Below are 26,142 nucleotides of genomic sequence, written 5' to 3'. Positions count from 1 at the left end.
AGTTTGTTTTTTGTTTGTATTTTCATTCTGCTTTTTAATTGATAGGGATAAGTTAGAATTTTTTAGCTCAGGTGAGTTTTTAGTTACAGGCACTTGGACTACTTTTCTTATTATTGGAACCTCAGTCGGGATGGAATTGAATCGAGGAAGAGCACTCGGTCATCTACTTGGATTTTAGCAAAGCTTTTGATACGGTCCCGCACAGGAGGCTTTTGAATAAAATGAGAAGCTTGGGGAGTAAGTGCCAAGGTGGTGGCCTGGATAGCAAACGTTGAAGGACAGAAGACAATGTGTGATGGTAAATGGAACTTACTCGGAAGAGAGAGCGGTGATGAGCAGAGTGCCACAAGGCTTGGTGTTGGGACCGGTCCTGTTCAATATCTTTGTGAGTGATATCGCGGAAGGGATAGAAGGTAAGGTTTGTCTTTTTGTGGATGAGAATGAGACGGAATTTTAAGGAAGCTGGAAGAGTGGTCGAAGATATGGCAGCTGAGATTCAATGCCAAGAAGTGCAGAGTCATGCATATGGGGTGTGGAAATCTGATGGGGTGTGAAGGGCTGATGTGCACGGAGCAGGAGAGAGACCTTGGGGTGATAGTGTCTAACGATCTGAAGTCGTCGAAACAATGTGACAAGGCGATAGCTAAAGCCAGAAGAATGCAGGGCTGCATAGAGAGGAATATCGAGTAAGAAAAGGGAAGTGATTATCCCCTTGTACAGGTCCTTGGTGAGGCCTCACCTGGAGTTCTGTGCTCAGTTCTGGAGACCGTATCTCCGAAGGGACAGAGACAGGATGGAGGGTGACCAAAAGGTGGATGGTCTTCAGCGAATGAGTTATGAGGAGAGATTGAATAACCTAACCATGTATACCCTGGAGAAAAGGAGGAGCAGGGGTGATATGATACAGACTTTCAGATACTTGAAAGATTTTAATGATCCAAAGTTAACGACAAACCTTTTCCATCAGAAAAAAATCAGCAGAACCCGGGGTCACGATTTAAAACTCCAGAGAGGAAGACTCAGGACCAATGTCAGGAAGTATTTCTTCACGGAGAGGGTGATAGACGCCTGGAACGCCCTTCCGGAGGAAGTGGTGAACACCAAAACTGTGAAGGATTTCAAAGGGGCGTGGGATAAACATTGTGGATCCATAAAATTTAGAGGATGTCAATGAGGAGAAGAGGCATGGGGGGTGGCTTGCGGGAATGACGGCTACTACCTGGTGATTAATACCCTTATTCAATAAACACAGACACATGGTTAATGGGACTCCAACATTACTCTATGCCTCAACGGCAAGAGAAAATGTGGAAAGAAGGATTTGCATTCACAAATAAGCAGGGGAGTAGCTTGCTTATTGCAGCGGTTACTACCCCTAACCAATTAAGTTAGATACTTTACTTTGATGTGGCTCCAGCACTGCTCTCTGCATCAGTGGCAGGGGGTAAGAAAATTGGAACCAAAAATTACCAATAAGGGCCAAGAGTAACAGCTAAGTATGAGAAAAATAAGTGTGAAAGCTTGCTGGGCAGACTGGATGGGCCATTTGGTCGTCTTCTGTCGTCATTTCTATGTTCTATGGTTTCCAAAGAATTTCCATGAAGTGAATTAAAGAATTTAAAAAATAGTGACTCAATGGAAACTTTATAATTGGAATAGGATGAGTATTACTGTTATGCATAATTAATACTGCAAAGTAAGCATAGATTATGATCATCTTTCATTTTCCTGAAAATTTGAGGAATAAATGGGTACATATCCAATACTGGTTTCATTGCTCTCTTCCCTGTTAATCTAAAGCATTAAAATAATGTTTGAATTTGAAGTACTGGAATGATCAGATATTAATAACATGCTTCATTGTTTCAGATATGCCAGCCTATACTTCTGCTGTGCTATTGAAGATCAGGACAATGAGTTAATAACCCTGGAGATAATTCATCGTTATGTGGAACTTCTGGACAAATATTTTGGCAGTGTGAGTCCATATTTATTTTATTTATTTATTTAAGTTTTTTATATACCGGCATTCAAGACAGCAGTCACATCATGCTGGTTCACAGGAAAACAGGAGTGCATAATAAACTTCAAACTAGAACTATGGTGCGGGAAAAAAAGCAGTTACATATTACAAGGGTGGATAGAACTGGGCGAGGAGAGAAAAGAAAGGACAGGTTAATATTGGCTAACGATAGTTACAGATAGTTAACATTGAAGTAACTGATATTTATGTATTGATGGTGAGATGTTAAATTAATTGGGGTCCGGAAATGCTTGTTTGAACAGCCAAGTCTTGAGTCTTTTTTTGAAAATTGAGAGGCAGGGTTCCAATCTAAGATCGGGGGGGATGGAGTTCCATAGAGGTGGACCGGCTGTAGAGAAGGCCCGATCTCTTAAGGTGATGTGTCTGGTGGTTTTGGTAGGAGGTACCTGTAATGATCCTTTGTATGCGTCTCTTGTCGGTCTTGAAGAGTTATGTAATTGGAGAGGGTTATGTAGGTCAATTGGAGTCAGTTGATGGATGGTTTTGTATATGGTGAAAATGGACTTGTAGATTATTCTGAAGTGGATTGGCAACCAATGGAGGTTTTTTAGGATTGGAGTGATGTGGTCTCTTCTCCTGGTGTTTGTCAGTATTCGAGCAGCCGCATTTTGTACCATCTGAAGCGGTTTGGTGCAGGAGGAGAGGAGACCTAGTAAGATGGAGTTATAATAATCTAGCTTCGAGAAAATGATTGCTTGTAGAATCGTTCTGAAGTCTTGAGCGTGGAAAAGAGGTCTTATTCTTTTCAGCACTTGGAGTTTGTAGAAGCAGTCTTTGGTGGTCTTGTTGATAGTAGCTTTCAAGTTCAGGCGATTGTCAATTAAAACTCCTAGGTCTCTCACTTGTGTGGTTGTTGGTGTGGCTGGATGTGTAGAGGTGATGGTACTATTCTCTGGAGAGATGAGCAGGATTTCGATCTTGGAGGAATTTAATACTAGGTTGAGGCTGGTGAGAAGGCGTTTGATGTTTTGGAGGCAGTTTTCCCAATGAGCGAGTGTTTTCGCGTAGGTATCTTTGATGGGGATCAAGATCTGGATATCATCCGCGTATAGGAAATGTTTTAAGATTGAGGTCGGTGAGAAGCTGGCATAACGGTAAAAGGTAGATGTTAAAGAGCGTAGGAGACAGGGAGGAACCCTGTGGGACTCCTACTGACAAGGCGTAGTGTGAAGATTCTTTGTTCTGGATCTTGACCTTGTACCCTCTATTGCTGAGGAAGGTTTTGAACCATGTGAGTGCGGTGCCTGAAATACCTATGGAAGCCAACTGGTTTATGAGGAAGGAGTGATTGACAGTGTCAAAGGCTGACGAAAGGTCCAGTAGGATCAGTAGGAAGGATTGCCCTTTGTCGAGACCCATGATAAGGTAGTCTGTCAGGGAAATGAGGAGGGATTCGGTGCTTAATGCTTTGCGGAACCCGTATTGTGATGGGAATAGGAGGTTATTGTCTTCAATGTAGTCCGAGAGTTGTGTGTTCACCAATTTCTCCATAATCTTAGCTATGAAGGGGAGGTTGGCGATCGGTCGGTAGTTGTTAGGGTCTTTAGGATCTAAATTTGGTTTCTTGAGGAGTGGTTTGAGGGGGAGGCCAGTTTGAGGTCGTCTGGGTAGGATCCTTGGGATAAAGAGCAATTTATGATGTCTGCCAGGGTTTTGGAGATGGAGTCAGGAATTGTCAAGAGAAGTTTGGTGGGGATATGATCCGAGGGATGAGAGGACGATTTCATTCTCCTTAGAATACCTTGAATCTCCATGGTAGAAATGAGTTCGAATGCTTCTAAGTGAGTGTTTTTGATGGAGATCTGATGTGGGGTCAAAAAAGAAGTGGCGTTAGAAGGTAGCTGAGTTAGAAGGCTGCTGATTTTGTTGCTGAAAAATAGCGCTAGTTCTTCAGTTTTAGATTTAGCTTGGTTATGAGCAATCTCCGGGGGGTTTATTTGTGTGAGATTAGATACATAGCTAAAGAGGGCTTTAGCGTCAAAGACTAGGTCGTGGATCTTGGACGCATAAAAGTCCCTTTTAGATCTTAAAGTAGTGGATTTATATTGATGAAGGGTAAATTTGTAGACGGATAGAGTGTTGGCGCATGGGTTTTTACGCCATTTGCCCTCTTTTTGTCTTAGCATTAGTTTTAACTTTCTTAATTCTGAAGTGAACCATGGCTGTCTTTTGGAGGAGTTGGGGTGGGGTTTTTTTTGTTACTAGTGGACATAGCTTGTTAGCTATAGATTCTGTAATGTTCCAAGAACGGAGAGCTGAGTTCGGATTCTTACAATGAAGTGAATAAAACAATTGATTATATGATGTGAGCATAAGAACACGCTGATGTAGCCTGTTCGAAACACTGGCCATCATCTGAGAATTGCAAAATCAGTTTCAGTGCATTGACTATCTTCAGTGCTTTCATATAAGAAGTTTTCACAACAGTTAATTTTCACACTTTTTGAGGACACATGTGGTCTTGATAGTTGGAGGTTTTTTTTTAGACTGATTAAGAAACCCCCAATCACAGTGGCAAGTTTTTGACCCACTTGGTTTCTGACGTCTTATTGCTCATTAAAATTTAAAAAAAAATTCACTCATGTACCTTTTGTGGTTTTCATTTGCAAGTTATGGATGGGTATTTTTTTTCTTGGCAACAAGCAAGGGGGCATGGGATCCTGGACCTTCTGCCAGGAATCTCAAAGAATTTTGGGAGTGGGCTCAGTCACTTTCCCTTCAGGCAGCTTACCTTCAGAGTCTCCAATATGATGGATCATCTCAGCAGAGGTTTTCAACCCCACAAGTGGTATCTAAACCAAAGTGTGGCAAACAGGCTATTCGAGCTCTGGGGTCAATTGTCAGTCGACTTATTCGCAATGTAGAGCAATAGGAAAGCTGGCAAATTTTGCTCCATTCTTCAAAGCAAATTCAGATCCACTCTGGATGCTTGTCTGCTGAAGAGGATGCAGATCTATATGCGTTTCCTCCACTTCTGTTGGTGATGAGCACAGTTTTGAAGGTATTCAAGGCATGCTTCATTCTTGTTGCCCTGACTTGGATTAGACAGGTGTAGTTCTACCTCGTCAGGTTGTCAGTCCGCCTGTCAATTTCTCTGGGATCTGACCCTACCCTGCTAATGCAGGAGGGCAGTTGTCTGAGCCTCCCCTCTCTCAACTTGACAGCATGAAAGTTGAGTGCTTAATAGTCTGTTATCACTACTCAAGTAACTTAAGGACATTGCGATTTCATTTAGGAATCTGGTCCACCCAGAAAGGCATACAGCCTTAAATGGAAGCATTTCTCATCTTAATATCCAGCAGGATCTCTGAACCCATTTACCTGTAGTACAAAAGATCTTAGTATTTGTTCTCCCTTTCCTTGTCAGGTTTTAGTACATCAAAGTGCATCTCCGTGCCATCACTGCTTAGCACTCTCATGTAGATGGAAAACCGATCTCCATCCATCCTTTATCCAAATTCATGAAGGGCTGGGACATACAAAGCCTCCACTTGCAAAACTACTTGAGCCTTGGGATCTCAACATAGGCTTGGCGTGATTTATGAAACTTTCCTATGAGCCACTAGTCTGCTTCCTTGAAGTTTCTTGTATGGAAGGTGGTGCTCTTAGTTGCTATCACTTCCGCCAGAAGAGTTAACAAACTACAAGCATTAGTTTCATACTCTCACAATAGAAAGGGGCTCTGTACCCATCTTGTGTTTCTAACTAAAGGGGCTTGTGTTTCATCTGAATCTAGCTGTTTTGCCTACATGCTTTCCAAGTCTATATTCACTGAACTGTAAAAAGTGCCTTGGTCTGTTATGAGGTGAACTCAATTATATTGTCATGTTCCCTGTACGTACCAGGACCAGTCCAGACGGTGGGTTATGTCCCCCGTCCAGCAGATGGAGTCAGAACAGAGCTCGAGAGTGGCACCTCATAGGCTAGCGCACCCTCTGCTGGAGCTCAGTATCTTTCTGACTCCAGCAGATGTGAGTTGGGGAAACCAGAGCTTCCCCAGAGTGACAGGTTTTCGTACTTGTTTTTGCTCTTCTTTGAGTTCTCTTCCTGTCATTTCTTTATTCTGGTAACAGGTTGGATCAAGTTTAAAAAAAAAAAAAAAATAAGTTTTCACTGCAAATTTTTGAGGAGGCGTGCCTTCCGATTTCTATTCTGCCTCCTCCTGCTGTTCTCTACTCACGTTTTGGGTAAGGGTTGAATTTTTGTACTTTTGCCTTTCAGCGCTCTTCAGCCGGTGGAGCCGGCTTCGGCATTCTTTTGCTGTCAGTCCCGCGGCCCGGCACATCTCTCTCGGGCCTGGGCACGCCGGCAGGGGGTTTTTCCCGCCGGTGCCTGAGGACTGTTTGGGCGGGTTGTGCAGGCCATTTCGGCCCCCCCGCGGTGCGATCCTTTTTCGGCCCCCCCCCGAGGCGTCCTTCTCGTCGCGGCGTTCCGATGCCGCGCTTCGCTCGTTGCGAGTCCTGCGGAGAGCAGGGGTCGCGTCTCTCGAGGGAGGGGGTTTGCCCGCGCTGCCTTCCAGGAGAGGAAGACGCCGCGCACGGCTCGGGGTCTCTCCCGATGCCCCCCTCCCCGCAGCCTGGGAAGCGTGGGCCGGCCATTTCCCCGCCGAGGGCGGGAATGGCGGCCATTTTGGAGGGGGACCCTGGCGCGGCAAACGGCCAGGAGGAGAATTCTGCAGCTCGGGGCGTACCTCGCCTCCCTCGTAGCTCCGAGGAGGGCCTGCTGGCGCGTCTGCCTCAAGAGTCATCTACTTCGGGCGCGCCCCCCGGTCTGCCGTTTTTCTCACCAGATTTTATTTTAAAAATGCACATGGCATATTTACAGGGCCTGTCTGATCCGGGGGGCGCTGCAGCAGGACCGGCTCCTCCCAAGATCCCTAAGCTAGCTTTACCACCCTCCGGGCCTCGGAGTCCGGCTGGGGCGGTTCCAGGGACCTCTGCTCTGCCATCCCCGCCTCGTGCTGTGGGAGCGGCTCCCTCGACGGCATGTGACCCCTCGGACCCTCCGGATCCGGCGCAACTGGAGGGCCAAGCGGAAGGCGACGACCCGCGCGCCCTACGAATCTTCCACAGGGAAGAGCTGCAGGATCTGCTCCAACAGACTCTGCAAGAGCTGGATTTGGATCCGCCGCCGGACCCTCCGGCACCGGTGGCTCCGGCAGTTGCGACGTGTTCCAAGAAAGGAGATCCAGTTCTAGCCGCCCTCAGGCCTCGGGCGAAGGCTTTCCCGGTACATGAATCCTTCCTGCAGCTACTTACGGGGGAATGGGACGCCCCCGAAGCGTCATTGAGGGTCTCCCGTGCCATGGAAAAATTGTATCCGCTGCCGGAGGATTTCTTGGATCTCGTCCGGTTTCCTAAGGTGGACTCGGCGGTATCAGTGGTGACGAAGAGGACGACGATCCCGGTCACTGGCGGGACGGCCCTGCGGGACACGCAAGACCGCAAGCTGGAAACGTTCCTCAAACGAGTGTTTGAAGTCTCGGCCCTAGGCATGTGTGCCGTCATGTGTACTTCGTTGACTCAGAGGGCTAGTCTACTCTGGGTTCAGCAGCTCCTGACGTCTCAGCAGTTGCCTCCGGATGAGGCCGCTCAGGCCGACAGTCTAGAATCTGCCATTGCATACGGGGCGGATGCTCTGTATGACCTCTTCCGTGTGCTGGCCCGGTCCATGGTCTCGGTGGTGGCCGCTCGGAGGTTGTTATGGCTTCGAAATTGGTCGGCGGACGCCTCTTCTAAGTCGAGTTTAGGATCCCTGCCTTTTCGGGGGAAGTTTCTCTTTGGCAATGATCTGGATGAAATCATCAAATCGCTGGGAGAAAACTCAGTGCATCGTTTACCCGAGGATAGACAGCGACCCTATCGGGCGTTTGCCTCCACCAGAACCAGAGCTAGGGCACAGCGACGTTACAGGTCGTACCGGCAGCCGGGCCCTCGCGCAGCCCCCAGCAGGCCACAGCCTTGGTCGCGGTCCTTTCGCGGGCGGAGGCCCGCGAGAGAGGGCTCGGGGCAGGGAATCCCCCGCCAAATCCACCCAATGATGCCAGAGCGGCCCACTCCTCCGGTCCGCCCATCGGGGGTCGACTCACGGAATTCTTCGAGGAGTGGGCAAATATTACCGCAGATCAGTGGGTCCTGGACACCATCCAGCACGGCTACGCCTTGGAGTTTGTCCGTCCGCCACGGGACAAGTTCCTCTTCTCCCCATGCGGCTCCGAGCTCAAGAGAATGGCGGTCCAGCAAACTCTAGACCGACTCCAGGATATAGAGGCTATTGTGCCCGTCCCCTTCGCCGAGGTGGGCTCGGGACATTATTCCATCTACTTCGTAGTTCCCAAAAAGGACGGATCGTTCCGGCCCATATTGGATTTGAAGGAGGTCAACCGGTCCCTGCGGGTCAGCCGTTTTCGCATGGAGACACTGCGGTCGGTAATTGCCGCAGTGCATCGGGGGGAGTTCCTGGCTTCCTTGGATCTGACGGAGGCGTATCTACACATTCCCATACGTCCGGACCACCGGCGTTACCTTCGCTTCAAGATTCTCGGACAGCATTTCCAGTTTCGGGCCCTACCCTTCGGACTTGCGACGGCTCCTCGGACCTTCACCAAGATCATGGTGGTAGTGGCGGCGGCCCTTCGAAAGGAGGGGATCTTAGTGCATCCCTACCTGGACGACTGGCTGGTGAGGGCAAAGTCCTTCTCGCATGGACAGGCCTCGGTGGCCAGGGTCTTAGACGTCCTGCGCTCCCTGGGTTGGGTCGTGAACCTCCACAAGAGTTCCCTCGTGCCGTCTCAACGCTTGGACTTCCTGGGCGCGACCTTCGACACGCAACAGGGCATGGTGTTCCTGCGGTCAGACAAGGCCCTCTCCTTAAGGGAGCACATACGTCAGTTCGCGTCCTTGGGGGACCCCACCGCTTGGAATTATTTGCAGCTCCTGGGTGTGATGGCTTCCACGATCGACATGGTGCCCTGGGCATTTGCACACCTGCGTCCCCTGCAGGCGTCTCTGCTTTCCCGTTGGAAACCGGTCTCACAGGAGTATCAAGTGATTCTGCCTCTTCCTCAGGCGGCTCGGGACAGCCTCAAGTGGTGGTTGGTGCCGGCCCACCTGGCTCGCGGCGTTTCGCTCGAAATTCCCACTTGGGTGGTGGTGACCACGGATGCCAGCCTCATGGGCTGGGGTGCCATCTGCGACCGCAGCGCCACACAGGGACTGTGGACCTCGGAGGAGTCTCGGTGGCCGATCAATCGATTGGAGACCAGGGCGGTACGTCTAGCGCTCCAGCGTTTTCTCCCTTTGATTCGGAACAGGGAGGTGCGAATTCTTTCCGACAACGCGACCACCGTGGCTTACATCAATCGTCAGGGCGGAACGAGGAGCGAGCACGTCTCCGCCGAAACCACTCTCCTGATGGCATGGGCGGAACTCCATCTCGCCCGGCTCGCGGCCTCGCACATTGCCGGGGTGGACAATATCCAAGCGGATTACCTCAGTCGGCAGCGGCTGGACCCCGGCGAGTGGTCTCTCTCCGACGACGCGATGGAACTCCTTGTTCACCGCTGGGGGACGCCGCGACTGGATTTAATGGCGACGGCTGCCAACACCAAGGCCCCGCGCTTCTTCAGTCGCAGACGGGAGCGCGGCGCGGAGGGAGTAGATGCTCTCGTGCTGCCGTGGCCAGCGGACCAGTTGCTCTATGTCTTTCCTCCCTGGCCCTTAGTGGGCAAGGTCATTCGCAGGATAGAGAACCACACGGGCCTCGTGATTCTCGTGGCTCCGGAATGGGCGCGACGTCCCTGGTTCGCGGACCTGCTACTCCTGGCGGTGGACGGACCGATTCGTCTGGGTCACCTTCCCCGGCTCCTGCACCAGGGTCCGGTATTTTTCGACCAGGCAGAACTCTTTTGTCTTGCGGCATGGCTTTTGAGCGGCGCCGCCTCCGCCGCAGGGGCTATCCGGAGGCGGTGATCTCGACGATGCTTAAGGCCCGCAAGGCTTCCACTTCGGTTGCCTATGTTCGAGTGTGGAAAGTCTTCGAGTCCTGGTGTTCCACTCATGAGGCCCGGCCCACGGAGGCGACGGTTTCTCTAATCCTTCAGTTCTTACAGGATGGTTTGGATAAGGGCCTCGCGTATAATTCTCTCAGAGTGCAAGTGGCGGCCTTGAATGTCCTGGTACGGACCACGACTTCTCTCCTTCAACATCCGGACATCGCCCGATTTCTGAAAGGAGTTCAGCATGTCCGGCCTCCGGTCAGGGATCCCTGCCCGTCGTGGAATCTTAATCTAGTGCTCCGGGCCCTGGCGGGTGCTCCCTTCGAACCTCTCCAAGGTTCTACTCTCAAGGATCTCACCATGAAGACGGTCTTACTCTTAGCGATATGCTCCGCCCGTCGTATCTCGGAACTGCAAGCGCTATCCTGCAGGGAGCCCTACCTACGTATTTCGGATGCCGGGATCTCGCTTCGTACAGTGCCTGCCTTCCTGCCGAAGGTGGTTTCTCCGTTTCATTTGAACCAGACAATTGAACTCCCGGCATTCTCTCCAGAGGAGTCTCGGGCTCTCCGACACCTGGACGTGAAGCGAGTGCTCCTCCACTACTTGGAGGTTACCAATGACTTCCGGGTCTCCGATCATCTGTTTGTCCTCTGGTCGGGACCTAAGAAGGGTGCCGCCGCATCAAAGACGACCATTGCCCGCTGGCTCAAGGATGCCATCTCGGCGGCCTACATTGGTTCTGGTCGGGATCCACCCAGGGGCGTCCGTGCTCACTCTACTCGCTCGCAGGCAACTTCCTGGGCTGAGTCTCGTTCCGTCTCGCCACAGGAGATCTGCCGGGCGGCGACATGGAAGTCGCTGCATACGTTTGCCAGGCACTATCGGTTGCACCTGGCTCCTTCGGGATCTGGCCACTTTGGCGATCAGGTCCTCCGAGCAGGGCTTTCGGGGGCCCACCCGGTTTAGGGAAGCTTTGGTACATCCCACCGTCTGGACTGGTCCTGGTACGTACAGGGAAAAGAAAATTATTCCTTACCTGCTAATTTTCGTTCCTGTAGTACCATGGACCAGTCCAGACGCCCACCACTCTGGGATTTTAAGCTCCTGCTCGGGTTTTGACTGTATAACTGTCTTATTGTCTATTTTTTCCTCGTCTACCTTGTTTTGTTCGAGGTTGCAGCTCCTCACAAGTTTGCCTGTTGCGACCTGGGTTGCTGGTCGCACCTGTTATTGTTCTTGATGTTTCACTTCAGGTTCTTGATCCAACTTGTTTCTTTACCTGGCTATTTTCAGCTTTGTTATTCATGATACTGAGCTCCAGCAGAGGGTGCGCTAGCCTATGAGGTGCCACTCTCGAGCTCTGTTCTGACTCCATCTGCTGGACGGGGGACATAACCCACCGTCTGGACTGGTCCATGGTACTACAGGAATGAAAATTAGCAGGTAAGGAATAATTTTCTTTTTCTCAACTTTTCATATCATATTATCCCAACAGACTGGGCATGGCTATTGCCAAGCATATTTTGTCTAATTTGGCTGGCAGAGTGCATCATACATTGTTATGCATTGGCAGGCCTTCAGATCATAGACCCTGTCAAGGCTCATCAAGTAAGAGCTATAGCTACTTCAGTTGCTCACCTAAGAACCATGCCCACTGGAAAAATCTGCAAAGCTGCAACTTGATCATCTGTTCACACTTCACATCCCATTAACTTGGACAAGCAGTTTTGTACTGCCTGTTCACTAAATAGTCCTACTCTGTCTATGGGTTACTTATTCAGTAAGTTCTCTTCTCACAGCTCTCAGCTTAGGACTCCCCAGGTGCCATAATTAATTCAGCCCTTCTTGTCAATGGAGAAAGCAAGTTTGCTTATCAGAAATGACGTTCTCTGTAGACAGCAGGATGACTTAGCCGTGCTTAATACCTGCCCACCTCCCCAGAGAGTCCACTACCTAGCTAAAATGAAGTTCTACAATCAACTGAGGATCTTGTAAGGCAGCACATGCACAGCGACTCTCATACATGCTCAGTAATGTGCCATGACAAAAAATGGGAATCGCTGTGCTAGCATTATAGGAGTAGAGTAGCAGCCTAGTGGTTAGAACAGGCTGAGAACCGGGGAAACCAGGGTTCAAATCCTGCTGCCACTCCTTGTGATCTTGGGCAAGCCCATTGCCTCAGGTACAAACTTAGATTCTGAGCCCTGTGGGGATAGAGAAACACCTACAGAGTCAATTTAATCTGCTGTGAAGCCTGAAAAAGTGGAATATAAATTAAAAAAAAAATAATTTTGAAACATCAATTTTTTTTCCATGATAAAGTGAATATACGGTACTAAGTATTTTCACTAAATGAAGATTTTACCTTACATCACATCTGCTTGTCCTTTAGTCCCATGATCCTTGAATCATAGTATATGATTTTTCTCACTGTTTGCCATTTAACTTTGTACTTTTGTTTTTACTTGACTAGTTTACACTCAGGAAGTTATGCAGTTTTTAGATGCTTAATTATTTTGGCAGTTTCCAGCTACCATGCACATTTCTAACTAAAATGTCAGTGACCCGGAACATGCCCTTTCTTCTTGCATACCGAGATCTTAATTATCAATCATGACGTTAATAACAATCTAATATACCCAGCTGTCCCACTCATTTCTACCACTCCTATAATTAATCACTCACCATATGTACGTGATCTAGGCGTCATGATAGATAATCAGCTTAACTTCAAAAAATTTATAAGCACCACCACTAAAGACTGCTTCTATAAACTTCTTGTCCTGAGAAAATTGAAACCACTTCTCCACTTCAATGATTTTCGGATGGTTCTACAAGCCATTATTCTAACAAAAATCGATTATTGCAACTCGCTCCTTTTTGGTCTCCCTACCTCATCCATCAAACCCCTCCAGATGATTCAAAACTCTGCAGCTAGAATCCTTACCAATACAAATAAAAGAGACCATATAACCCCCATACTAAAACTCCTCCACTGGCTGCCTATTAAGCAAAGGATTCTCTATAAAGTATACACAGCAATTCATAAATCTATTTACAACATATCCCCACTCCACTTAAGTACCCAACTTCGTTTTCACTCTTCATCTAGACCTATCAGAGGAGCTTATAAAGGCACACTCTTTGTTCCTTCAACAATATCCTTACATCAGAAACGTACCATCTCTTTAGCAGGACCCGTCCAATGGAACATGCTCCCGCCAGACATCCGTCTTGAGATCTGCTTCGCTTCCTTCAAAAAGAAAATTAAAACCTGGCTCTTTAGCCAAGCTTTTCCAGAACTTTGATTATTTTTTACCTCCAGCTATCAAGTTTTTCTCACCATCGCAATCCCTTCTGCAGATCACATTTATCTTAGACAATTACGCCTTATTTTATGATTTGGTTTCTCAAAGAGACTATACAATTTTCTCAATGTTATTTTTCGAACCTGTTTTCCATGTTTTCCAAGTTCTATAACCTTGTTATATGTACCGCCTCTTGGCGTAATTTTTATGTTTCAATGTAAACCGATGTGATCTGTATTTTAATACAGGAACACCGGTATATAAAAATCTAAAAATAAATAAATAAATAAATAACCAAGCTCATCATGTAGCCCAGAACATGCTGAGGAAGGGAAGAAGCATCAAGTGCATTAAATGAAATCCTGAGGTTTATATTCTAGAGAAGAAACAGGTGAAAGGGCTAGCTCAAATGCTAAAAAGTTACTTCTGCTAGAAATCATTGAATTGGATTGCTGAAACTTTATGGCCCTTTGTAATGCCCCTTGCTGACAAATTGAACCAGTTCATTTAGTGCGAGCATGATGTTTTCAAAGTTGAGATGTCTCCTTTTATCAAGGACTTGTACTACAAATTAAAAATGGGAGAAGCCTTTAATGGCCCAGTTTCTTATGGTGATCAGTATTTTACTTAAAATATTTCAGTAACTCAAAACTTAGATGAAGAATCAAACTCAGCAATGGGGGAAGGACAGAAAAAAGTATGGTGCTACCATCCGTGTTTTCCTTTTAATGCCTGACTTTGGAATATTTGGGGGTGGGGTTTTTGCAGAACTACTTAGCTGGTTTCTGTATACAGTCAAGTGAAGTTACTTTTGTCTCATAAAATGAAAAATGCACTTAAAGTGATTATTTCAGCAGGTGCAGTCTTATGGAAAGAAGAGGTTTGCCATGGGATCTGCTGTGTTAAGCTGATAACATCTGTGCTTTCAGTAGACTTCCTGCTTCCCTGTGCCTGGATATTGCTGCTACTTATGCATTCTATGCTGTTTACATTTGCTTTTTCTTTTAGGTGTGTGAGCTCGATATCATCTTTAATTTTGAGAAAGCATATTTTATTCTGGATGAGTTTCTGCTAGGAGGGGAAGTTCAAGAAACTTCCAAGAAAAATGTTCTGAAAGCCATTGAGCAGGCAGATCTGTTACAGGAGGTAAGCAGACACTAGCATCGCAGCCTAAGCACCAGCATGCTGTGCTTTGGATTCAGAAAGCTCAGTCATCTCTTCTTAACCCTTATGCAGAGTAGATGGATAAACTGCTTTTAGTGTGCATGGCATGACATCTTCACCTTCTAGCTTTGTTTACTTGTAATATGTACAATGATTGCTTTTTTACACGTAATGTGCAATACATGGTAATTTGGTGTGATTGTCATTTTTTCAGTGTGTGCTTAAACCTGCCTTATGTTGTCTGCGTTTTTAATGTTAGAATATTACTGTTCTTTTTGTATAGTTTGCTGTTTTGTCATTGGCCATTTCCTTTTTTGTTCACCTCATTGAATGATCTTATGTCTTGATCTCTGGTCAAGTTGATAATTGTCGTCAGTTTTTCTTTTCCTCTCTCATATACCTGATGTGTGTGTGCTTCTTTACTGTTTCTTTGCCGAAATCCAGAAGCTAGACTCTCTTCTTTGAGGCTTTTTCCAGGTATAGTTAATTAACATTAACTACTCTAAAGGCTGTTTGTCTAGTATTGCAGCTAGTGTACTAAAGTAGTTAATGGCTAGTGTTATAACTTATTTAGTCCATAGAAACGTAGTATGAAACAAGAAAAAATTCCCCAAGGTGAAACATAAAATTGAAATATTCTTTGTCCTCAATGTATTAAAGTTTTATCACCAAATCAACCCAAAAGCTTGAGGAGTTTTTCAGTGATACAGAAAATGGTCCACAATTTGGTAGTTCTGTATACTGTGTATGTGTTATGATTTAACAAAATGTATTTCCTTTTAAAGAGAATCCAAACCCCTGTGATGTGTTTTTCTGGAGATAAGTAGGCTGAATTAGCTATGCTGACTGGGGATGTCCTTCCGGGACGGCTGGGCGGAGCTTAACCAAGCTGACAGAGCTTTGCTCTGTGTGAGGCTGCGCGTCCTTTCCAGTGCGGCACCATCTTCTCCTTAATCTTCTTCCGCGCTGTAGGCTGCATGCAGAGCTCGCTCTCTCCTCAGATATCGTTGATTTTTTTTTTTCCGAGCAGTTGAACTTTTTGCTTCCAATCATGCTACCTCAGCTGCCGGGATTTCTCTACGCTTAACCCCCCGATACCACTCTTTACGAGAACTGTACAGAAGTGTATAGTGGACATTGCCGACCTCATTCTGATCGCTCCAGCGTGGCCCAGACACCCATGGTACGCCCATCTTGTGTCTCTCCACCGAACCACCCATTCTACTGGGCCACAGTGCAAGTCTACTGTCGCAGGACAGAGGCATCCTGCTTCACCCATTACACTCCTCCTTGCACCTCAGAGCGTGGAGGTTGAAAGGGCACTATTGAATCACCTGCAGCTGCCCTCAGGAGTCCAGGGCGTACTGATATCATCCTGGAAGTTCTCCACTAGACGTAACTATCAAGGGAAATGGCTGAGATAAACAGCTTGGTGTGACGCCAAAGGCATAGACCCCTTCTCTTGCTCCTCGGAACAAATTTGAGTACGTCCATTCCCTATATCAGGCAGGACTAGCGACTGCTTTGGTGAGGGTTCATGTCAGCACGATTGCGGCTTATCACCCCCACCATGGTCTATCGATATCCAATCATCATCTAGTCTCCCGCTTCATGAAAGGCATTCTGCGTCTCTGACCACCAATGCACAAGCCACCAGTAGCGTGGGATCTCAGTCTCGTTCTAGAGCAGCTGATGCTTCTGCCCTTTGAACCCTTGGAGTCTGCTCACCTGAGAGATCTCTCCTGGAAGGTGCTATTCTTAGTTGCCCTGACCTCCGCAAGAAGAGTCTGTGAACTACAGGCTCTGGTTCACTACTCACCATACCTGGGCTTTCCTCACGTCTGTGACCTTACGGACCCACCCGTCATTCTTGCCCAAGGTGGTCTCCGTTTTTCACTTAAACCAAACAATCACCCTGCTGATCTTCTTCTCGAAGCCACACAAAATTGAAGGGGAGAGGTGGCTCCACATGCTGGACTACAATCTAGCCTTGACGTACTATAAACAGAGAACTGTTCGTTTCCTTGAACCCAAATGCTCCATGTCTGCCGGTTTCTAAGAGAATCCTCTCAACATGGATCTCTCAAAGCATTAAATACTATTATAGTAGAAGATCAGCGACTCTAGCCAGTTTATCAAAAGCACATTAAGTAAGAGCATTGGCAGCATCGGTAGCCCATATACATGAAGTTCCAATCCTGGACATATGCAAAGCAGCTACTTGGTCATCCCTACATACGTTCACTGCGTATTACTGCCTAGATTAGCAAGCCGCTGCGGATGCAGTGATGGGTAGATCCATACTCCAATCAGGGTCTACATAAACTGTTTGCTGACGTGGACCAGGTTGAGCACAGCCTGTCACTCAGCCTTTCTGGAAAACTGCCATGTCTCCCCAAGGACTTCTTCATGCTGTTCTCACAACCTTCAGCTGGGAACTGCCAGACAGCATGGCTAATTCAGCCTGCTTATCTGCGGGGATAAAAGCAAGTTTACCGTAAATGGTATTTTCCATAGATAGGATGAATTACCCATGCTGACCCGCCCACCTCCCCGGATAGTCTCCACTTTATGCTTCACAGATACGCTTTGGGAACAGACTTTGAGGTGAAGATGGTGCCACGCGGGAAAGGATGCGCAACCTCACATAGAACAAAGCTCTGTCAGCTTGGCTAAGCTCCGCCCAGCCGTCCTGGAAGGACATACCCAGACAGCCTGGCTAATTTATCCTGCTATCTACAGAAAACACTATGGTAAGCAAACTTGCTTTTTCAGTCATAGAAAAACTTTTTCCTAACATTTCTAGAGCTAGTTGTCCATGAATCTATCTCCATTATGGAATGTTTTGTCTTATTATTATTTTTTTTTAATCAGACTTGTGGACTTTTAACTGGTCTACTCTCTATGAAGTTTTAGGATTCTCTTACCTGTTCCTTCATCATCAAGGTTGCCACCATGTCCTTTAGTTTTAGAAATGCAGTTAAATTAAGCCCCTTAATTTGTTTTTCCATTATTCTTTTCAGAAAATTGTACCAGGTGTGCCCTATATAGAATTTTGGAAGTATATAGTTTTTTTTATTTATTTTTTTAATAACTGCCACCTTATCATTCCAGTTTATGAAGAGGTAAATGTCTGTAGTACTTAGAGGCAATGGCACTCATTCCATAATCCAGCTGAAGCTACAGTGGGTCATATTTAAAACAAACTGTAAAACTGAAACAATTTACAAAATGTAGTTAAGAATTTTAAACCAGAACAGTTCTCATCTTTGGGGAATTCACTAGAAAATAGGGCCTCCCATAATTTTCCAAAAAGAGCTCTGTATTCTGAAATGCAGCCACTCATCCAGAAATCAGGGATGACTACATTTAATCAAATCCCTAGAACAAGTTAGCAAAATGTTAATGGAGCATTAACTGTGCACAGCTTATAGCTTCTAAGTGACTTAGTAGTTCTGGGTACCCAGATGGCACAGACTAACGTTTATACCAGCACGAGGAACACAAGCATTAGGAATAAATGAAATTTTAACATTTCATTTATTTAACACTTGGATGTTAATTTTCCTCTGCTATTTATAAATTAAGCAGTAGAAACATTCAATTGTTGAACTGTTTAACATTCCCTGCATGCTCTGACATTTGAGAACGAAAAAAGTTAATAGAATGTTTATGTATTGCCCAATTACTACTTCTGCAATCTAGTATCGCAGCTCTTGAATTGGTCTGCATCTAGATCCTGCAAGACCCATGATGATTTGTGTGATCCTAAAATATCAGCACTCTTCTGATGGGATTTCATTGATCATTTATCCTGCCCTTGAATAAACCTGAATTTTTATTTATAATATGAATTGCTTTCTCTTTGCAGTTTTTTTTTCTTTTATATTGTTTAAACGTCTGCTCATGGTGATCTTTGCCATTGAAAAGTGCAGACTTGCTGGCTTCATCTTTCAGATTGGTTGATACCCAGTGCAGAGGATTTAATCTTTGGAAAACAGTTATTTTAAGGGTCCTCATGCCCATCTTTTTGTACTGCTTCTATTCCAGACCTAGTTAGGAGCCAGCTGGTCAAACTGCCTCACATACTTTAATCTTGAGTCTTAAATTGAGATGACTTCTTGCTAAGCACTTGGAGAAAAATGGCATGATCAGCTGTTTATGCCACCATGTACATACTGTCTAAGATTTTCTGACAAGAAAATCTCTTCTATATATAGATGCTTCATCATAAACTACATTGAGCAGTAATTTACAGATCCAAAAAAGTTTACTTTCTGATTATAAGAATCATGAATCATTACAATTTAGGAAAGACCTGTCATTGAAACATTGGGAAGGGAGAGTTTAGAATTATGTGGGCAGTAAAGTACAGAACTCAAAATTTTTCAAAGATTGCATCATGTACAGCCATGTACCAGACTTGTTAACCTCATTCCGAAGTTTTTCTCTGATCTTCATAGTAGCTAGAACCATCTCATCATCCTTCCTCTACTTGGTGATATAAAATATTCAGCCTTGTCACATAGTACAATTGACTTCCTAGTTTACTTGCTAGTCTTTTTTTTTTTCCACACTGCATCCTAAAAAAAATTACGTAACTGATTTATAAAAGGTTTTGAGCCTTTGTGAAAAGCCTTTAAAACAAAAGGCCCTAAGTGTATATTTTCTAATTCTGGCTAATTCTGCTTGAGCCAGAATATTATTGGATCTTGCTGACAAACAGGCTCCTGGTTAAATTTAGAATTGACTATAAAATTTTGTCTTTTACATAAATCAATTTACAGTGATAAAATAGAATGGCTAAATGCTTCATTACACTTGCACATCCCGCAAAGGAACCTGAGATCGGCGAAATAAAGGCCTTTTAACTATTCCTTCTGTTCAATATGCACATTTGACTGAAGTGAGAAAAAGCTATCTTGATTACTAGCCCTAAACTCTGGAATTCACTTCCCTCCAACTTAAGACTGCAACAAGACTTTCGTATTTTTAAAAAGAACTTAGACTTGGCTATTTGAACATGCTTATGAGAGTTATATAATGAAAATGAACTAAGACTTATGTATTATGGCAATGACAAAAAAAACCAAAACATGAGATTGAAGTTCTATAATTGTTTTTATTTTTTTAGATTTTTTTTAAGTTCTTTTAATTCTAATTTTTATTGTATTTATAATTTTATGATATGGCTGTTTTTATGCTGTGAACCATTACAATTAAATACAGAGTGACAGTATAGAAATTTAATAAAGAAGAGAATTTGAAATGAAGTTGGCTGTAGAGGGAAAAACTCATAGTAAAAACTTTAAAAATATATCTGAAGCAGGAAACCTGCGAGAGAGTTGGTTGGACTATTGGATAATCGAAAGGTTAAAGGGGCTCTTAAGGAATATAAGTCCATCGTGGAAAGACTAAATTCTTTGCTTCCGTGATTACTAATGAAGATGGGGAGATACTGGTTCCAGGAACTGTTTTCAAGGGCGATTGGATGAACTGAACTATATCACTGTGAACCTGGAAGATGTAGTAGGCCAGATTGACAAACTGAAGAGTAGCAGATCACCTGGACTGGAAGGATTCTGAAAACTCAAATGAAATTTCAGTTAATAGTAAAAGTTTGTATTTTAGACTGTACAATGTAAACACTCCCCCCCCAATATTTAAAAAGGGTTCTAGGGATGATCCAGGAAATTATAGACTGGTGAACCTAACTTCAGTGCTGGGAAAAAATTGTGGAAACTATTCTAAAGAACCAAATCACAGAACATATAGAAAAACATGGTTTGATGGAACACTGCCAGCATGGATTTATCCAAGGAGAGTCTTGTCTCACAAATCTGCTACACTTTTTTGAAGGGGTTAATAAACGTGGATAAAGGTGAACCGGTAGATGTAGTGTATTTGGATTTTCAGAAGGCGTTTGACAAAGTCTCTCATCAGAGGCTTTTAAGAGAACTAAAAAGTCATGGGATAGGAGGAGATGTCCTTAAAACAAAAAAAAATGTAGCAGATTTGTGAGACAAGACTTTATTTATTTTTATTTATTTATTCGTTTTTATATACCGTCATTAGGTTTAGCCATCACAACGGTTTACAGAATCAAAACAACAATCAGATAATTATACATAGTTGCAAAAGAAGAAAACAATAACAATAGTGAAATGATAGGTAGAGGAGGAGGGGGAGAAGGGAAAGATGTAAAAAGGAAAGTAACAAATAGTATTAATTCATCTTAAATGAGGGCTTCATATTAAATTTCTGAAATTGTAATACTTAAGGTTGATGCCAGTTGTAGTTACTGTTTTTTGCTTGTTTGGGTTTGAATGGTTGAATTGTTTGTAGATGGATTGTTGTTAAGGATGATCATTGATGTAGACTGTATGTAGACTTCCCTTAGGTAAATCCATGCTGGCTGTATTCCATCACCTTTCTACTGAGAAAAGCGACCATTTAAACCTGTCTGCAAACTGGTTAAAAGACAGGAAGCAGAGTAAGATTAAATGGTCAGTTTGAAGGTAAATAGTGGCGTGCCTCAGAGATCTGTACTTGAGACCAGTGCTTTTCAGTATTCTGTGGCTTGCAAAAGTATTTGACCCCCTAAAAAATCAGCTGATTTTTTTATGGATTACAAATGGCACTTACAAAGATTGTCCAAGACAATATGTATGTTGCAAACCAGTACGCTCTTAAAGGAAATTTTCAAAGTCACAATTCATTCTCTGCATTTTTTTGTAAAATAACAAAACTGAAAATGCTGCTTGTGTAGGTATTCAGCCCCTGTGCTATGGAAGTTCCAAGTTTACACAGATGAAAGATATTGTCTTACAATTGGCCTCTACCCGTGAATCATTAAAGGTCAATTTTCTGGATAAGACCCCCTAATTCCAGTACCATTGGTCAGGCTATGAAAATGAAGACCAAAGAGCATTCAAAAAAAAATAAAGAAAGTTATAGACATGCACAAGATAGGAAAAGGCTACAAAATATCAAGTGCTTAGATAACCTAGTGAGCGCTGTTTGATCAATTGTGAGAAAATCTAAGCTGCATCATACTGCCTAGACAAAGCAGTCCCTCAAAACTTAGTGTCAGATCAAGGAGGAGGCTTGGGGGAAGCTACAGAAGCAAACAATCACTTTGAAGGAGCTACACAGTTCAGTGGCTGAGACTAGAGTGGGTGTACATCAGTCAACCATATCAAGAACTCTGCATACAACTAACATGCTTGGGAGGGTGGCTAGAAAGAAACAATTACTGAGGAAAAAAAAATCCACATCAAAGCACATCTGAAATTTGCCAGAAAGCATCAGTGTGACCCAGTTAAAATATGGGATAAAGTTTTGTGGTCAGATAAGACAAAAATTGAGCTTTTTGGCCAAAATTCAAAATGTTATGTGTAGTTCAAACCTAATACTGCCCATTCCTCAGCAAACTCTATCTCGAGTAAAGTTTGGGGGTGGCATCATGTTGTGGAGATGTTCCTCAGAGGGACTGGGTATCTTGTTAAAACTGAAGGACAGATGAATGGTGCATCATACAGGGAAATACTGCAAGACAACCTGCTTGTCTGCTAAAAAATAAAAAACTAAAACTTGGGTCAAAGTTCATTTTTCAAAGGGACAATGATCCCAAGCACAAGGCCAAAGCAACACAGGAGTGGTTAAACAAAAATTGTGAATGTTCAACTTCCGGCAAGATAGCTGCCTGAGGAGTCGCAGTATCATATTGCTCTTGGGATCCTCTGTTATCTTTGAGACTTTTCTGCCTCCCCATACTATTTTTTTTTTTTCTTAACTTCTTGCCGCCGCCGCCCCCCCCCCCCCCTTTTTTTTTTTTATTATCTGGGAAAGAATGTTCAACTAATCCGTGGTGCAGTTATTATGTCTGTGATATCTGCTCGCGGGCTTAGAGACAAACTGAAATCCGGTGATCACAAAATGGTGTCAGAAGGTGAAATCTCCCTGCATGTGTTTAAAGATGAGTCTGTCTCGGCTATCATGGATGACTGACTAAATTTCAGGCGGCTCTCGAAGATATTAGTGTCAAAAGACACGCTACAAAAATCTACGATATGGACCATAGACTGATGCAAGAAATGAACACAGAGCAACTTACTGCCCAGATTACAGCTTTACAGCAGGAGAATGTACTTCTTACTGCCCATATTGAAGGCCAGGAGAATAGAGGTTGCCGGAACAATATCAGGATTATTGGTTTCCCAGAAAAACTTAAGGACTCTGAACTCATGAATTTCATTTAAATATGGCTGCTGGAAACTTTAGATTTCTCTCTGGAAACGGAGCCAGTGCTAGCTGAGACATCATGTAGGTCCAGCCATTGAATCAGACTTGCGCCTGAGACCAGTGATGGCTAGAATTCTGAATTATGCCATTAAAGGACAAATAATGCAAGCCTGCAAGAAGAATGGCAGCTTGGAATATTAAGGGGGAAAAAAATTTCTTATTCACTGATATTTGGCTAAGGTCTCTGCAAGTTGCAAAGTCTTAAATCTGGTGTGCAAGTTTATACAAAAAGGCATCAAATTTGCAGTTCTTTTCCTGGCCAGACTTAAAGTATTTTGCTCTGGAGGTCCTATAGCGCTTACTTCCAAAGAGGAAATTGATCATTTTCTGTAGACCCTGGCGAGCTAATTTTTATTTTTTTTTTCTTTTCCTCAAGAATTCTCCAATCTGACTTGGAGCTGAGGTTTGTGATTTGAATTGTCTTGCTGGTGTCTGTGAGGATTGACTGGAATTGTGACTACTTATATGGAAAATTTATTTTTATTTTTGCCTCACATTGATATTTTTGGTTTCTGATTTTGGCGCTATTGCTTTTTTACTTTTCTATTGAGTAATATTTGTACTGCGTAATGGATCTTTTTTAAACAGCATCTTCCTTACACAATGCGAGGTTCCTTAATCTGGCTTGGGATGAGGAATATAGTTCTGCATTATTCTGTATTTAGCCATGTGGATACACTGAACCAATTTGAATAGTTTGGGGTGGGTTGTCTTGTCATTTTTTTTTTTTTTTTAAATCTATTTTGGCCTCTGACTCTCGGTGCCCTATTTCTTTAGACTTAATTCTGAGTGGTGGTATTTCTGCACCATGGCTGGTTTAACAATTATGTATACTGTTAATGATGCAGAGAGGAATCTGGATCTTTGACTTGTGTAATCTCCTTTTTAGTGCTTCTCATTTTATCCCACCAGTGTCTTATAATTCTTAGGGGATTGGGGGGGGGGGTTTTCCCCTCCTTTCTATTTCATACTAGCGGACCCCTGCCACGCGTTGCAGTGGCTGAGTCAGATTCTTTGCCCTCCCTGCCCCTTCCCCTTGCTCATTTAGCTCAGTCAGTCATCCTCTTCCCCCTTGGTCACTCCCCCCCCCTTCCCTCCCCTGTCCCCACTCCAACTCTGTCCCCTCACACTCACCTCTCCCCTCATTCTTCCTCCCCTGACAGTTACCTCCCTCCTCATTCTCCCTCACCTCACTGTCACCTCAGTGACTCCCCACCTGGTGAGGGCTGTTTTGTAACCTTTCGGAGATGGTGCACATTTTGTATATGTGTTTGTGTGTGCCCTCCCCCTTTGCACCCCAAAGTAATGGAAGTATTGGCGCCAGGCCCTCAAGGTGGAGCAATGGGAGCGGTCATCTCACTCAGATAGTAAGGGCGAAGGTGCGCCGGTTGCCAGTTCAGAAAATGGCGTCGACGGGCCCTCGCCCTTACTATGTCACATGGGCTACTGCCGCTATTGGCGTTCTCGAGTGTCCTAGTAAGGGAAAGAGCCGTCGGCGCCAATTTGATTGCTGGCAGCCGACAGCAGTAGTGTATGCGATGTGTCCCGGAGCGGTGTTGCCCCCCCCCCCCTCGCTGGAGCAGCCCGAACTATTCTGCAGTTTTCCGTGCGTTCGGAGGTTGAGGGCAGTAAGTAGAAAAGTCATGTGTGTGAGGAGGGTGTTTGTGTGTGAGTTCGTAGGGTGTGGAAATTGCAAACATGTGGCATGTGAGTGGCCTCCCGGTGTAGCATGCTGGTATTTAGTGGGTTTTTGTATGTTTTTTGAGGGTGTGTGAAATAAGTACAATTGGCATGTGTGCGAGGGGGTGTGAGGAGGGTGGATTTGTGTCTGCTCGGAGGGTGTGTGAATCGCAAACATTGGTCACGTGTGTGTGGGGTGTGAGCGTTTGTGCAAGGTGTAAGAGCCGCTTACGTCCACCAGATGTCGCTGTTTTGTGGAACCAAATTTTAAAACTTTTTTACAAGCCCCCGGTGTGACATATATGTAATGTAAGTGTAGAAGATCCTTGCCGTATGTGAGGTGAAACTTTTGTGTCCAAATTTGAAAGCAATCTGTTAAGTGGTTGCTGAGATTAGCGATTTGGTACAAACTATTTAACATTTTTATTTATATAGATTTGATCGCCTTATTAGGTGTGGGCACTGTACTTTTCCACGAAGGGAAGGAAATGAGATATTATCTCTGCTTTATTTACCAGAGGGCATGATACTGTTTTTTTTTGTTGTTGTGATCATTGGCTTCTTGCTAAGCTAAGATCAAGCTGGTCTTCTTTATGTGGATTTATCAAAATGCGGTAAGTACCACATGTGATAGCAAAAGGGGCGTGTTTTATGCTAAAATTGCATTTATCCCAATTTGTGCTAATTACCTGTGCGAAGAGCTATACCATTTCAGATTCTGCGATAAGTGCCAGACCTATTGTATTTCCGTCATTCAACCACCAGGGGACCATTGTTAATGGTCCTAGACACACGAGAGAGACTGACTGACCGACCGACTGGCCATAATATCATGGCCCATAGGTAGGTATATGTTTCCCTATGGTAGGCCCACCTAGTAACTCGAGGTGGGGTTTATGTAAGAGTGTAGGGGGTTAGGGGCCACTTTGACATTCTACGTGACACCTACGAACAGAACAGTGGTCTCTTGTGAAGATTTTGCTGGCCTTCGGAATGAGGAAACTCCCTCCAAGATGAGATTTGGGCAATGTTCTCTCAACCTAGCTTGATGGTCCCTCTCCCTCCCCCTCCCCCTCTCCCTCCCCCTCTCACACTCCCCTAACTCCTGCTATTTTCTGAATTTGCATCGTTAAACACGTTTTCGCATGCGAAAACGCCTTATCGCATTTTTGATAAATGGTCCCCTATCAAACCCTCTAAGGATGATATCTGATAAAGATATTAAAAGCGTTTCTGTGCTGTATAATTTTCTAAAACCATGTTGCGACGGGTATAAAATCTCATTTATTTCCAGATGCTCACTTAATTGTCTGTTAACTACTTTTTCAATTAATTTCGCTAAAAATGGCAAACTTGAAATAGGTCTAACGTTTTTTAAATCAGTGGTGTCTAGCTCTTTTTGTTTCAAAATTGGCTTTACAATGGTATTTTTTAAAATAGGGTGTAAATTTCCTTCTGCAAGAGATTGATTTACTGCTATTTTCAGGAATGGGCTGATAATCTCTAAACATTGTTTAAGAGCTGCTGTGTTAATCACGTCTAGCGGATGGTTAGCTGGTTTTAGCTTACTTACCAAGCTTTCAATTTCTTACTTAGAAGTATTTTCTAATTCTGACCATGATGGTAAATCTCTCTTGGTCATG

General features: G+C 44.5%; 1 protein-coding gene across 7 annotated transcripts in view; it reads left to right on the top strand.

Moving 5' to 3' along the window:
• The window catches only part of AP1S2 (adaptor related protein complex 1 subunit sigma 2), a 135,807-nt gene that overhangs the window by 39,170 nt on the left and 70,495 nt on the right, over positions 1–26,142 (top strand). For all 7 annotated transcript variants that reach the window (XM_029603235.1, XM_029603239.1, XM_029603236.1 and 4 more), the window contains exons 3-4: positions 1,870–1,978; positions 14,360–14,497. In XM_029603235.1, coding sequence (XP_029459095.1) covers positions 1,870–1,978; positions 14,360–14,497 — 247 coding nt within the window. The remainder of the gene's footprint in view (positions 1–1,869; positions 1,979–14,359; positions 14,498–26,142) is intronic.

This window comes from Rhinatrema bivittatum, chromosome 5, assembly GCF_901001135.1.
Source record: "Rhinatrema bivittatum chromosome 5, aRhiBiv1.1, whole genome shotgun sequence".
NCBI classification, from domain to species: domain Eukaryota; kingdom Metazoa; phylum Chordata; class Amphibia; order Gymnophiona; family Rhinatrematidae; genus Rhinatrema; species Rhinatrema bivittatum.
The sequence above is the reverse complement of the archived record's forward strand: the minus strand, read 5'-3'. Positions and strand labels throughout refer to the sequence as shown.